Source organism: Ctenopharyngodon idella, chromosome 1 (assembly GCF_019924925.1).
Source record: "Ctenopharyngodon idella isolate HZGC_01 chromosome 1, HZGC01, whole genome shotgun sequence".
Lineage (NCBI taxonomy): Eukaryota > Metazoa > Chordata > Actinopteri > Cypriniformes > Xenocyprididae > Ctenopharyngodon > Ctenopharyngodon idella.
The window spans coordinates 12,582,688-12,598,684 of record NC_067220.1 but is presented as its reverse complement, the minus strand read 5'-3'; the positions used below and the strand labels follow the sequence as shown (position 1 = coordinate 12,598,684).

Genomic DNA, 15,997 nt, shown 5'->3' with positions numbered 1-15,997 from the left:
AGTACCAGCATATAACACTTGATCCACATACATCTTTTTCTTTAGGCCCCATGCCTCAAACTACATTTTACTTTTCCATGTTACTGTCCCTCTAAGTAATGCAAACATAACACAATGTTCCATAGGCATATTAGTCATATGAATAAAAAGCATACAAATTAAATAACTGATTTTTTTTTTCTTCTACAGAGGCTTTTATCCAAATCATTAAAAATCGTACTGACCCAAAACTTTTGAATGGTAGTGTAGAAGTGTGTGAGTTGCAAATATATATTTTGATTAAAGAATATAAAAATGTAACACTACACTTTTGTTATGTCATAGATTATTTCCTTCTTTTAGAGTGGATAACATTAATGCTTATATATTTGGATACGTAGGTCTGTACCTTTTGACTATTTCTACTGACAAATTTATTTCCTCTGGATTATTTACCAAATACATAGCCCTTTATATTATGTTACTAATGATTTACTGTACATTTATAAATTTACTACAGATGTACTATATTTACTCTGTCCCATCATATCCCTTCAAGTATTCACTGAAGCACTTTCATAGTATATGATATAAAAAACTATGACAAAAGTACATTTATAGCTGAAAGGAAAATCTTTATATCAAATAAATACATTAAAAACATGACAAATGTGTGAAAAAGGCAAGTTCCACTTAAAACGCTGAAGAAAACATAAGCTGAAAGTTTGTGAGAATATGTCTGACGACATTATTGCTACATCATAAATTGTATCTTTGAAATGCATGAAAAGTTGTAGTTCTATGATAGAGAAATGTGAATCAAGCATTCTTTTTAAATAATAACCTTTAGCTATTGCTACTGTTTAACTAACATCTGTTTTGTAGAGTACAACCGGAGATGATTCAGATGCCATTTACAGCTGTGTTAGGTAATAGCAGGTAGCACAAAAAAAAGTGTTTTACATAGCAGTAAATGTTGTGTGCATGTTTAAAGCCGAGATGTAGTTCCGGAATTGCTTTTGATAGAGTTAGATTTCTTTCCATCATCCTCTGGGGTTTGTGTGGCGAGAGCAGGTGAGGGGCTGGAGTGACGCTGGCGGCGCATGAACGGGAACACGCTGGACATGCACAAAGAAACACACTGATAAGACATCTTTTCCTTTGCAGACTGATCAATAAGGGTTTTATGCATCTTTGGCTGTTGTTTCCATTTACACTTTTACCTTTTCTTGGTTTCTTGTGGTACAATGGCTCTGGCTAATAAGTTCTTGTACAGTTCCGATTTAAGATAACGAGGGTACGAATCCTACAAAGAAACACCAATTACATCTAATAAACTTGGGCAAGAATATTCAGATCTTTTCACAGCATAAATGCCTTGTTTACACTATTAATATGCTTTTGAAAACTTCTGTTTTCAAAAACCCCAAACAAATTTTTCCGAATCTGAAGTCACTCTGGTTTGGTTTTATGATAGGTCTTATAGGTTTATTATAGGCACATTTTGCATTTGATTAAACAACTAGAACATTATACCTTTTTCATAAGGAAGTAAATGTGCATTTGAGCATCATCCAAGACAAAACGATGAGGGCGCTTAAGTCCTTCCAGGGTTTTTTCCATGGTCTTGCTGTCGATATTCACCCAGCGACTTGCACCAGGAGCCAGAAACTGCCTGATAGATTATAATGAAGATCAGTGACAAAGTTCGGCAAAACAATCACATGAATAAAAGACAAACTAAAGGTGATAAAAGACTTTCATTCATATACTGTAGCACACAGATTAAGTAAACAGAGGTTATATATGCTTCAGCTCAGTATGATTTAAAAAAAAAAAAAATTACTAAATTTACGGCATTTACTAAAGACACGCAGTGCAAAATTAGCGCTGAAAAGGCGTGAACTGAGTTGTTTTTGCGGCTGATCTTATTGCATATGCATTTCTAGGAGTTTCCATTTCAGACGCAAAATTTATGGGAGGAGAGTATTTAAATGAATCACGCAACACGATTTACTAATGTTTGCGCTAGTCAATTTACTGGTATTTGCGCCATTATTTAACGCCCAAAAAAAGCATGTCTTAACCCGTTTTGCGACACGGCTGCAATAGTTGCTGCTAGGAGGCGACGCAGAGAACAGAGAGCGCGTGGTAGAAGGAAGAAAATATTTTCCACTCGTATTAATTTCTTTGGAATGCCAGAGGAAGATGTTATCCGTATATTACATGTAACAAGTTGCGCCTGTGTCGACCCGCAACCGATGAGCATCAGCTCTGCTTATTTGTGACCCAATGCTAATTTGCAGTTATAAAATCAGAATTGCAGGATATAAACTTGCAATTCTGACTTTTTTTGTAATTGCGAATTTATATCTCACAATTCTGACTTTATAACTCGCAATTGCAAGTGTATATCACACAATTGTGAGAAAAAAAGTCAGAATTGTGAGATAAAAAGTCGCAATTACCTTTTTTATTTTTTATTCAGCAGCGGAAACAAGCTTCCATATGTAAAATATGCTGCAAAAATAGACATACATGAATCCCATAGCAGATCTAGGCAGGTGGAGCTGGGGAGGTGGAGGGTTTCAGAGAAACTGTGAAACAGCACACTGCAGGACTAGCTTACAGCAAACAATGAACCAGATTATTTAAATGTTATGCAAGGAATCTCACTGGCTGCTGGATCAGCAGAAGCTAATCAGCTTGTGCCATGCGGTGATTGCTTTTGGACTGCAGAAACTATCACCCTGTGCCCCCTAGAGTTTCATGACTGAACTAGGTATTTCCTTAAAATTTGCATTTAAAAGAACTACACTACACACAATCCTGAAAAAATTGCAGAAAGATTGCATCAAAATCAATAATAGAGTGAAAATATTATACATATTACAATTTAAAATAACTGGTTTCTATTTTAATATTTTAATACATATATTTAATTTTTTTCAGTATTTTTTTATGACTATAGAGTTCAAATATTTATAAAATACATTATAAATGTCTTTAACATTGTAACATGGACACTGTGGTTAAGGTCATACTTGTAAACCTCGTTGACTTTCTCTGGAATTTTTGAGGTCTCTCCATGACGAACGTCCTCACAGGCCTGCCAGAAACACAAGTTCTCCGCTGATAACAAGAGAGAAACCAAACACCAAGAAAAGACGACAAAAGAAGATGATGAGAGGGGAGGATGAGAAAGGGAATGGGGGAAAGAGAAACATGAAAAGTTGTTACATTATTCATTTCTACAGAGTGTGCAGCAGGATAAAAATGGAATCTATTAAAGCTCCAAAAGTACAGAAGGGGAACGACAGTTTTGGAACGCTATTCAGAACTGGGTTAAAATAAAAGATGTTTATATAAAGAGGGATTTAAAACTAAATATCAGAAAGAATACCACCGTAATTGGTCCAAGTTTTTGGACCAATACCATGGTAAATGCCATGTATAAATATAGTTTATTACTCAGTACTAGAGACTGATATTGTGTTAGTACGAATAATATCCACACCATATATTTTTTGTTTAAGTGTGTCCGATATGCATAACTGATTTTGAGCTACTGTTTTTTTTTAACTTCTGCTTTTTGACACAATAACTAAATTATTCAAGGTCAATCAAGGTGAAAGTATGCTTTAAGTGACTAATATTGTGCATAAGCTACAAAGATTTAATTTAACCTGTATAATTGGCAAAAAACTCATCCAAGGCTCTTTAAAGTAATATAACTAAAATAACAAAATAATTGAATAATAATAATTTGTATTTCAAGATTTTGCACAGTTTTGCCCACTATGTCAGTTTTTCTCATTTTTTTTTAAATATACATCCAACATTTCTGTAACACTTCTAACATACACAATGTTTAGTTTCAACTAAGATTTTTTTTGTTTGTTTTTGAAAGAAATGAATACTTTTATTCAGCAAGGGTGCATTAACTTGATCAAAATGACGGTAAAGACGTTTATAATATTACAAAATATTTCTAAAAAAAAATTTATCACATCAATATTAAGCAGCACAACTGTTTTCAACACTGATCATATAATAAAAAATGTTTCTTGAGCAGCAAATCAGCATATTAAAATGATTTCTGAAGGATCATGTGACACTGAAGACTGGAGGAATGATGCTGAAAATTCAGATTTGCATCACAAAAATAAATTACATTTTAAAATATATTAAAATAAAAACAGTTATATATAATAATATTTCACAGTATTACTCTTTTTAATGTATTTTTGATCAAACAAACGCAGCCTTGGTGAGCATAAGAAACTTCTTTCAAAAACATTTAGAAAATCCTTTCCAATCCTTTGAACTGTACTATAAGCACGATTGGCTTTTACACAAAAAGTCAAATATTATAACCCAACAATACATTAAACAAGTTACTTTAGATGTGAACAGTTATTTGATGGCATTGTTTGGTTATTTTCTAAATAGACCACCAGATGGCGCCATTTATCAGTTTACCAAATACTAAACTGCTAAACAAAATACTAAACAAAATATTGATCAAACCGATTATTGGTCAATATTTATTCAGTATATGGTACACTATATATCCATATACTATGGTATTACCATCTAATGCTATAACTATACCATGATACCAACACAGTACGTGTGCGCCTGTGTGTGTGTGTGTGTGTGTGTGTGTTTACCGCTGAATTCTTTCTCCAAATAAATGAGGAGCTCTTTTCTGCCCATCGGGTCATTCAGCAGCTCCATGAAGCTGAAGCTCCAGCGCTCCACACGCAGTTTAGTCGGCACAGCAACTCTGTTTCAGGAAAACCGTTATATAGAGCAATTACTGACCTTCAGGCATTATTATACTTGAGGAGTTTAATGAACATTAAAATGGTTATTGATGTGTGTTAATGTGACTTACGTTTCAGAGTTCATGTTCCAAAACATGACATCATCTGTGATCCAGGGGTTGCTGGGAAGGCATCCTTGCATTATGGGGTCATGGGGCTGGTACTGCTCACAGTACTTCACATAACTGCACACACACATGTAAGCCCTCACATAGGGTTATAGTAAAAGCGTTTTCTTTTTAAAAGATACTTTGAGGACAGTCCATTAGCTGTAGCCTGGAGATTGAGTGAAAACACACACTCGCACGCACACATTCAGTACCTCTCAAGGCAAATTGAGGACTTGACACGATTCCTCCCCAGGCTTATTCTGTTATGTTCAATCTGAAGCCGTTTAACATACAAACACAAAAACATGCATGATGGGATATAAATTTAGTTACATTTTCAGTACAACCTGTGCTGTATAAGTAAGGGATAATTTTTTTTTTTATTTTGTAAAAATTTAAAAGTATTTACTGTCACTCTTGATCAATTTAATGATGAACCCAATCTTTTAAAAGGTGAAATATTTTATAGGCAGCAGCTATTTACACCAAGTGAAAATAGCAATATATTCTATTTACACTAAGTGAAAATAGCAGCATTTTCTTAGCAATATGCTATTTACACTAGGTGAAAATAGTGATAGATTCTATTTACACCATGTAAAAGTAGCAGTTCTTTGCAACAAGAGTAAATAGTAATTAGATGCTATCTATACTTGGCAGATACTATTTGCACCTCAGTATTTTTGTACATTAACAGGATGCAATAATATCATAGAGTATAAGATTATATTTATTAAAATTTTTAAATGGGAGAATAAAAACCCTCCCTACACCTTCCCCTAACCCTACCCAATAAACACTTTTAATATTATTAAACATTCGTTCAGTTTATTCCCACTTTTAGGACATTATTTTCATTTTTATTGAAAATAAATGCGAGCTCAGCAAAAGGCGGATTCGAACCTGCGTCGATCACATTAAAAGTCAGATCTGAGAGCCTTACTCACTACTGCTGCGCCACTGAAAACATTGGATTCTGTGCATCTTTTTTAAAACTTGAGTGGCCCAACCAGGAATTGGTGGGAGGAGCTAGTGTAAATAGCATTTGCCAACAAGGGATGCTATTTGCACTTAGTGTAAATAGACACTCCGTATTTTATAATCTATTACATATATAATATAATGTATGATTTGATATAAATAAATAAAATATAAAACATATTTATTAATAAGACAAACACTTGCTATTCAAATTACTTACCTCTTTTTTGTAGAATTCTGCATTCTTTTCTGAAATTGACAAAATGACAAATATATCTATTAGGTTTCCTCAAAAGTTGCTATTAAACTAAACTAAATCAGCACAGTCACTGAACTTTATGATCTTGCAGTGAAATGAAATGACAGCAGGAAATGAGGCAGTGTTTTGGAGATTACTTACTTGAACGAGGATGCATGATATAAAAACAGAAATAAAGAGAAACAAGCTGTAGATGATGCTTGAACATGAGAGATTCTACTGTGAATGCTTGTTCATATATTTTTGAAACGTGCTCTGTATGTATGTGAATTATGTGTTTGTGTGGATGTGGTTAGTTGTGTTGTGGTGATCAGTTCACTGACCAGTTGCACTCGTGTGTTCATGGTTCTTCTCTCCGGTCCGTAATCTATAATATCCAGCATCCCCAGCTGAAAAATGTTGTCATAAAGAGATATACAGATCAATGACAAAATAATAATGCTTAACACCAAATTCATGTGGGTTCAAATTCATGTATTCATGTTGGTATCATAAAAAAACAAAACTATTTTTACAAAAGCTTTTACTCTAAGATGTCACTTAGTGTAACAAGTATAGTAAAGATATTTTCCTTAGACCTGGAATACATGCTAGTGTAAATGTCTTAATCATTATTTCAAATATATGTAAAATAAATAAATAAATATCATGTATTTACCACTTCATCTGAGGACTATGGAAGCTTCTTTCCGCCACAAAATAAAAAATAAATAGGGCAACTGTGACTTTATAATCTCACAATTCTGACTCTTTTTCTTGCTGTTGTGAGTTTATATCTCACAATTCTGAGAAAAAAGTCAGAATTGTGCATTATAAACTCACAATTGCAAAAAAAGGCACTTTTTTTTTTAATTCAATGCCGTAAAAAAGCTTCCATAGAGGATAGTTACACAACCTTGACATTTTTATTTTATTCCTTCCAAAAAATTATTAAAATTCATCAATTAAAATGTGCATCATAGAGTAGATGTCAGTCATTGTCCATAGAATTACATTTTTTTTTTTTAGATATAGATAAAAATAATGCGAGCCTTGTTTATTCCAGGCTTTTAAACTAACCCAAATCCCAGTAATGTCTGGCAGGTGGATTTACAACATTTCCACTCACACTCACACACACATGCACACACACGCACACAGTGACAATATAGGAATGAAATGGTCTCTAAATCCACCCCAGATTAAATCATCATCTGGATTCTTCGTTAAAATGCCCTTGTGCAGGAGTACAAGAGAAACTCTCTCTCTCTCTCTCTCACATACACACACACACAGTGTACACTAGTGGCCAGTCTCACACACAGACACAAGTACACTAAAACACACATAGTCACTTAGTAATAGAATATCCTCTTAAGCGCTCAGCCAAAAGATGGAACCATTAGAGATATACCAGCACACACACACACACACACACATTTGTTTTTGTGAATTGTGGGGACATTCCATCGCCCTACACTACCCCTACACCTAAACCTACCCATCACAGGAAACTGTGCACATTTTTACTTTCTCACAAAAACTCATTCTGTATGATTTATAAGCCTTTTGAAAAATGGGGACATGGAGTAATATCCTCATAAGTCACCCTCTCCTTGTAACTATTATTTCATTCACTTAACACTTAAGCTCATGTTAAGCAATGCACATATCTTTTGCACTCATGTGTGAGTGTATTTTGAAGGCACCAATGTGTTCCACTCTATTTCTTCTTTTCTTTTGCTTGTATCTGCCCTCCCTTTCTCTCGTTCTCCTCTCGCTCTGTCCCCTTCCCCCTTTTTCCTCTGCTTTGCGATGCTTTTAACTGACTGGCTGAATATTTCATAAGCAGAAGCTGGATACAGATGAGGGAACGTGTCAGACAGGCACAGATGCTGTCGCATGCTTTGAATTTCTGTATTTCAATTCTAAAAGTCTTGAATAAAACTTTTCTTTTTTTAAGGATCAAGTAAAGTAATTAATTTACCCCCAGTAATATTGTATGTCAGATACTTTTTCAAATAAGCCAAATGCTACTTTTGTTTTATTTATTTAATTTATGTGCTAACAATAAGTGCTGATATATAGCCATGGAATGGTGATGCTGTCTGATGGCAATGCCATGTTACTCAAAGAAACCATGGTATTTTTTTTGTTAGTGTTGTGAGTTTACAGTGTTCAGTACTTACAGGAGGTCTGTTCACTAGCCAGAAGGCTTGTTCCTGACACTCCAGCACTATACGATCTGCTTTCCGGCGCTGTTTTGATGCCCTTAACACAAAAAAAAAATAAAAATAAAATAAAACATAACATAACAAGGCCAATTGTACAGAAGTACAGTAACCATGTTGGGGTTACTGTACAAAACATAAACAAAACATTTTCTCTGGACAACAACCTTCAGAAAAGCTTTTCTAATCAAAGAATATAATTAATATTTATTAGAGCATAAAACTTGAGTTTAAAATATTTAGAGTCCTATAAATTATTTGTATTTTATGAGGAATTGCTTAAATTGTGAAGCAGCTTTGTGCAACAGTGGATTTTGGATACAGCCACTACAGAGAATACTGCAGTTACCATGTGGGATTTTTGTATTATAAATGATTTAATTATCTACCTTATTAATATTTACTAAACTACCATTTAAAACTTTGGGCTCTATAAGATTTTTAAATGTTTTTGACAGAAGGCTGCATTTATTTGATCAAAATATAGTAAAAACAATAATATGGTGAAATATTAGAACTTAAAATAGCTATTTTAATATATTATATTTCTGTGATGGCAAAGCTGAATTTTCAGCATCATTACTCCAGTCTTCAGTGTCACATGATCCTTCATAAATCATTCTAATATGCTGATTTGATGCTCAAGAAACATTTCTTATTATTATCATCAATGTTCAAAGCAGTTGTGCTGCTTAATATTTTTGTGGAAACCAGGATACATTTTTAAAAGTTCAAAAGAACAGCATTTATTTGAAATAGAAATCTTTTGTAACATTACAGTTACTTTAGATCAAAGTGATGCATCCTTGCTGAATAAAACTATTAATTTCTTTAATTAATACTTTTTAAAATTAAATAAAAAAGTTAAAGAGGCCAATTAGCATAAATTTAGCATAAAATCTGTTATACTAATATTAAGTGTAATAAAAGTAGATTTAACTACAAATATTTAAATATTTAAATTCATTTCATTGTTGTACACAGTGTAGGAAATAAACAAATCAAGGACCCTCCCGCCACAAATGTCTTTTTGATGTTAGTAATTACGTCCATTTTATGCAAGAAAAGTCATGTAAACTTTTTTTAAAACTAAATGTGGAATAAATAGGCTGAAGGAAACACAAAGTGTGTGTGTATGCTTTTGTGCTGGAAAAGAATAGTTACCTGAGCTGCTCTCTTGCCTGCATCACAACAAAGTCCCAGGTGTGGTTGATGCGTTTATGTAAAGCATTATAGCACTCCTAACAAAGACAGAGATTGAGAAATGAACAACAGATCACTCCATGGATTCATGACTACATTGTACAGTCTTCTTACTGAGTGGTGTGATTGCCATTTGACCCACATACCTTTTCATACTCAATTAGTTCTCCTTGTTTTCGGATATTCTTCTTGGCCAAGTAGATTGCTAGAACAAATACAAATAAATATAATAAATAATATATTCACCTTCTGGAGAATATTTCCTTTTGTATTCCATGATATACAGAAATGCATTTCTGTCATGACAACTCTTAGAGTGTTTGGCATTGTAATGGATATGACAATGTTATATGTTTGGTCTTGGCGGAATAGATCTGCTACGCTGCGGATGTTATTGCTGCTGCTGCTGGACTTACTACTGCCAATATATACAAGACATGCTGCTGTGAGCAAGTAAGACATGTTGCTGCTGTACAACACAGCATACATGAATTACCCATAGCAGATCTATACAGGTGGAGCTGGGGAAGGTGGAGGGTTTCTGAAAGCGCACTGCACTGCTACAGCAGATGCTGATCAAGTATTTGAAAGTTGAGCAGTGAGCTCATTGGCTACTGATACAGCAGGAACCAATCAGCTTGTGCCCTATAGAGAATGATGTGATTACAAGCAAATTGAGTTAAAAACCTATCAGCCTGCACCATCTAGAGTTTCATGACAGAACTTTGTATATGGGCTTGGCACAACATGAGGGTAACTAAATGATGGCAGACTTTTCATTTCATGTGAACCATGCCTAATGGGAAGTTAGATCTCACCATAGTCCAGTTCTGAGGCAGGCCAGCGTGTTGACATCCAGTAGTACGGAGTCTGATAAAGACAGATGTTAATTGGGATGTGCTGTTTTTGAATATGGAAGTTTAACAAATGCTCATGCAGCATTGGATTTGTGAATCAATATTGTGTAAGCGTGTGTGTATACATACCTGAAAGCGATATGGTGAATCATCAGCTTTCAGAATAAGGTTTCTGGGCTCTTTTAAAGGGTAAATGTATCCATACTTCACAAAAAGGTGTCCAATGTGCAATGCCTCTAAATAAAAATTAGAAAAAAGATTATTCATATACATAATATATACTCACACAACATGCTTACTTTTTTGTAAATAATTAGATACAAATGTAAATCAAGTGAATAATTAATAATAGTAATAAAAAAATACAACCAAAGATTTACTTTATTGACAACAGATTTATTCAAGCTGGTCATTAACTGGCTAACATATTCCAAAAACCAGCTTGATTACTTAGTAGCTGCTTTGTTGCTGATCCAAGATGGTCTACCAGCTAAAGACCAGCTTACATTTCTGGATTTGATTGACAGATGCTTTTATCCAAAGCAACTTACACTGCATTTAAGCTGTTTTTTTTTCATGCATTATCTGGGATTCAAAACCATCTTCTTAGCATTGCTAGCACCATACTGTCGTCTGTATGCAGAAAACTCAAAAGAAAAGGTTCTCCGTTTTAAGCATATCATTGCCGTGTAAACGTACCCTAAGTCTCTGGCATCCCCAGAATGTGTCTGTGAAGTTTCAGCTCAAAATACCAAACAGATCATTTATTATAGATTGTCAAATTTGCCTCTATTTGGGTGTGAGCAAAAACATGCCGTTTTTGTGTGTGTCCCTTTAAATGCAAATGAGCTGCTGCTCACAGCTTTCCAGAAGAGGGTGGAGCTTTAACAGCTCGTGCTTCAGTTGCTCAACAACAACAAAGCTAAGCCAAAATGAGGATTGTCAGTAACAGTGTTCAGCCTTACATTGTTCAAACTGGAGTCGGACACTGATGGAAAGACTCAGGAAGAAGTTACAGCTTTTAGAATGCAACTAGACATTTCTGTATGGTTAGTGGATAAATTTATGTAGTTGTTTAATTCAACTCATTGACTAGCATGTGACGTCATGTTAATCTTTTGTGCAAATTCAGTGTTGAATTGACCCTCGATTGTGAAGCAGTCAGGCGTAAATTGACGGCATGGTACCAACACTCTACTACAACAACTCTTCCTCTTCTCTAAAGCAGCCCAACATGGCCTCACCCCCTTTGTTGCGTGTTTTGCCATGGCGTTAGAACTGGTACACCGTTGTCGCTTGTGAAAACAAAATGGCCGCGCCGTGGGTGGAAACGTGCAGGTTAAGGGGCGGTAATATTATAATAAGATTCCTTTCCTACATCACAAGGGGAGCAAAATCTGAGTGGCTTATTGTTTCACATGCTTGCAGAGAAAGGCTTATTAAAACAAAGTTACTGGGTTTTCCTTTTTCACATTTTCTGGGTTGGTAGATGCACCAGGGACCCGATTATAGCACTTAAACACGGAAAAAGTCAGATTTTTATGATATGTTCCCTTTAAACAAAACCCACGAATGCTTTCTGGGTTAAATGCAAACTAAAATAGTGGTTGATGATATTATACATTTTAATCTAATCATTGCTTACACAAGGTGTTCCCTCACTGCAGTGCACAGATCTGCCAAACTCTCTGGAGTCTTGTTTATTGCAGACACAGCTGTGTGTGGCACTGCTTGTTTATTAGGGCTTTCTGAGCTGAGCCTGTTCTCTGACTGTGTGACATTTGTGCATTTATTATTAAAAATCTTGCACACAACTCAGCTCAGATTACATAAAATCTGACTTTAATGTGCGAAAGCTACTTTAATAAGCAATTTAGCTCCCCAAGGGTTGTGTGTGCGTGTGTGTGTATGTTTTGAAATCCCTCAGGACAGAACATGGAGAATAATGCCATCTCCAGAGGGATAAGACACACACAGGTGACTGGAAAACTCAAAGAAATATACCACAGCAGATAGCATGGAAATTATTACACACACAGGCTCTGACATGCACTGTAAGCCTGAACTGATTTTGGTGCTACAAGGCAACTTATGAGCATTAATTTTTTTTAATTATTTTTTAAAATGTATTATTTTTTAAACGTTTTTAAATGTATTATGTGTTTAATTTTAAATGTATTAAATGCATGTACTCATTACGCAGTAAAATAATGGCTTTTCACATTTTCATATATGTATAATCCTTTGACTATAAACAATTGATAGTCATTGTTGCAATTAAGTCCAAAGCTATATACTGAAGACAAAAAATCTAAATATAATTATATTGAAATAAGTTATAATAATGTCCTACCTTCATCAGAGATAGAAAATTTCTTAATCAGCCATTCGACAACGTCTGCACCTGTATAAAATTAAAGAGGATTGTTGTCAACATAAGCACATGGGTGATTCTATAATTGCAGGTACATTTGGTGTCCAAAGTCATTATTTTTTCTGCTTTTTTTCAAATGGTTATATTTTTAATTATTTTAATAATTTGTTACTCATTGTCATGGATCACGTTACAGGCCATAACAATATAATATTTTCTGTAAAAAGTGTCTTATATACCTGTCAACACTGTTACTCTACCTTGGTAACAGAGTTTGATGGTAACAGAATTGACACTGAATAAATTGACAACAATAAATCATGATTTTCAGGTAAGTTTTCCATTTGTTTCTATTTGTGATTTATTCAGTGTCAATTCTGTTACCAAGGTAGAGTAACAGTGTTGACAGTCATGTATGTGAGTGTGAGAGAAAGGGAGAGAGAGTGTGTGTGTTTTCCCATGCAAGACTGTCAATTCTGTTACATACTGTCAACACTGTTTGTTGGTTTGACAGTCAATTGTTTCATAAAATTATCTGGGATTCAAACCAATCTTCTTAGCATTGCTAGCACCATACTTTACTGTTTGAGCTACAGGATCACAACTTACAGTAAATCAGCTAGAATATAGCTAGTTATCTTCCTAACACTCAAACCCACGGATGCTTTCTGGGTAAAATATAAACTGAAATAGTGGTTGACAATATACATTTCAATCTAACTGTTGCATACACAAGTTGTTCCCTTATTATTTTTTTCTGCTTTTTTCAAATGGTTATATTTTTAATCATTTTAATAATTTGTTACTCATTGTCATGGATCACAAGATGTTATAGGCCATAACAATATAATATTTTCTGTAAAAAGTGTCTTATATACCTGAAAATCATGATTTCTTGTTGTCGATTTGTTCAGTATCAATTCTGTTACCATCAAACTCTGTTACCAAGGTAGAGTAACAGTGTTGACAGACATGTATGTGAGTGTGACAGAAAGGGAGAGAGAGTGTGTGTTTCTCTGTGTTTGACTGTCAATTCTGTTACATACTGTCAACACTGTTACTCTACCTTGGTAACAGAGTTTGACGGTAACAGAATTGATGAACAACAAGAAATCATGATTTTCAGCTATGTAAGACACTTTTTACAGAAAGCTATCTATCTATCTATCTATCTATCTATCTATCTATCTGTCTGTCTGTCTATCTATCTATCTATCTATCTATCTATCTATCTATCTGTCTGTCTGTCTGTCTGCAGAACTGGCCAGTAAGCAATAAGCAACACCAACCTCATTAAAATTTATATTCATATTCAGACAGCAAATAGAATGAGCATTTATGTTTTGTTTTTCAATGAACAACTGTTATATAAAGCAGTTATATAAACAAGCTGAACTTTTGATTAAGTGTCGTCTTTGATTAAGTGACTTTGACTTGTATGTTTCTTTGATTTGCCAAAGAAAGCCATTTGTTCATTTACACATAGCCCGGTGTCCTCTGAGAGACCGGTGCAGGGGCAAAACACACACTGTTATACTAATTAATAGCAAGAAAAATGAGCGCAGAGACTGCAAGCACACACAGGAGTCTAATTTCACTGCGCAAGCTTCTATTGATTCACTGTGCTCATGCGCACTCAAAGACTTTCCGAGATATGCATGGATACTTTGCTGTTAAATGCACACTATTTCCACAATAATAATGAGAAACTATGCTAGTTGTGTCTCAGTTGTCTCTCTAATCGTGCCATAACATGTCACAGGCTGGAAAATAAGCGGAACAGTCATGTCCATTTGGGATTATCAAGTGAGAGAGAGTGAAGCTTGAAGTTTGATGCAGTCATGGAGAGACAGAGCGACAGAGAGAGAGAGAGAGACTCACCAGTCATGGCGTGTGGAATGACCGTAATAAGGAGACGCTGGTTGCGCAACTTGATGCCCATATCAGGGTCCTGCATGGATATGATCATGCGCTCCATCTGTATGTGGATATACAGGAAATATTTGCAATTTAATAAAACTAAATTTATCACACCGCATAACTATTTGTGAACTGCACAAAAGCTAAAGGTGATTAAAAGACAAATCCTAAATATATATTAACTTTATTATTATAGTACATTATCATTATGTAAAATTTCATAAAATTATTTTTGGTGATTTAATGCTAAAACAGCAAATAATAATATTAATAAATCGAATAAATATACTAATAGGAGGAATGGGATAACTTAATTGTTTACTTTTTTAAGGAAATGTTATATAAATCAGTTATATAAGTATCCTAAGAAAAGCCAAACACAACTATACAAATGCATGAACAGAACATTTTCTGTAAACAAACTTTAGTTTTGTCTCTTAGGACTTTCTCACATTTTCAGTTATGTGAGGAAAAAGTTCCTATAGCCTACTGTGATTTACAGGCAACAGCTGCAGCATTATGAAGCTCTGGCTCTTCAGGCAAAAGACAGTGTCTGTTCTACAGCAGGATCTATGACTGGAAAAGCTAAATGAAAATATAATTTTAGGGTCTTACCTTGGTCAAACAGGGCATTTGCTGTCGCTGCACTCCATCTTGACTGAGTGTGTTGATGGTCATGTTGACTGCTGCTCGTCTGCTCTGGATGTGAAGTTAAAGAGAACTGGATGATGTTGATGCTGGAGAGTCTAGTGTCCCGTCAGAGAGCGGAGAGAGGCGATGGGGTGGCGCTACTTTGGACTACATGTGTCATTATTAGGTGTAAAATAGCGCCACCCGTTGGTGATTCAAATTGATAATCGTAGAAAATCCAATGGGAACACTTTAACATTCATGGAACCTTTCCATTCCACAAAAGGTTCTTAAGATTTTTAAAATGTTCTTCACACTAAGAAAAAAAACTGTTCTTTTAAAGAATTGTTCACTGAATGGTTCTTTGGGGAACCAAAAATGGTTCCTCTGTGGCATCACTGTGAAAACACACTTTAGAACCTTTATTTTTAGGAGTGTGCTTCAACGTGATAATAATAAGCACATGCATAACCCCTTTTCCCCCATCATACATTTAATGTATTAGGGAAAGTGCTTATTTTAGGTGCTGTAATTGGTCAGAATATGTTATTGAAATAAAATAAACAAATAAAAAATAGGCCTAAAATTGTAGCAGAAATATTTTAACTTTATTTATTATTTAATAGCGTCTGAAAACACTATTCA

The 15,997-nt window shown here is 34.6% G+C and overlaps 1 protein-coding gene across 1 annotated transcript; it reads right to left on the bottom strand.

Annotated features, from left to right (window-relative positions):
* Positions 1-524: 524 nt before the first annotated feature.
* rgs11 (regulator of G protein signaling 11) lies at positions 525-15,497 on the bottom strand. The gene is made up of 17 exons (XM_051909711.1): positions 15,338-15,497; positions 14,684-14,780; positions 12,782-12,832; positions 10,558-10,664; positions 10,390-10,441; positions 9,718-9,776; positions 9,533-9,609; positions 8,327-8,408; positions 6,482-6,547; positions 6,120-6,143; positions 5,131-5,192; positions 4,880-4,993; positions 4,653-4,768; positions 3,024-3,111; positions 1,516-1,654; positions 1,203-1,285; positions 525-1,097 (listed from the first exon to the last, which is right to left on the bottom strand). The coding sequence occupies exons 1-17, from the start codon at positions 15,398-15,400 to the stop codon at positions 968-970; spliced, it is 1,410 nt and encodes a 469-aa protein (XP_051765671.1). The 5' UTR covers positions 15,401-15,497; the 3' UTR covers positions 525-967.
* Between the last annotated feature and the right edge of the window lie 500 nt (positions 15,498-15,997).

Coding starts and splice junctions, on each gene's coding strand:
- rgs11 (XM_051909711.1), bottom strand. CDS start 15,400: ATGACCATCAACACACTCAGTCAAGATGGAGTGCAGCGACAGCAAATG. Junction 6,144..6,481: donor TGAACACACGAGTGCAACTG/GTCAGTGAACTG, acceptor ATTTCAGAAAAG/AATGCAGAATTCTACAAAAA. Junction 1,098..1,202: donor CCACAAGAAACCAAGAAAAG/GTAAAAGTGTAA, acceptor GTGCATGTCCAG/CGTGTTCCCGTTCATGCGCC.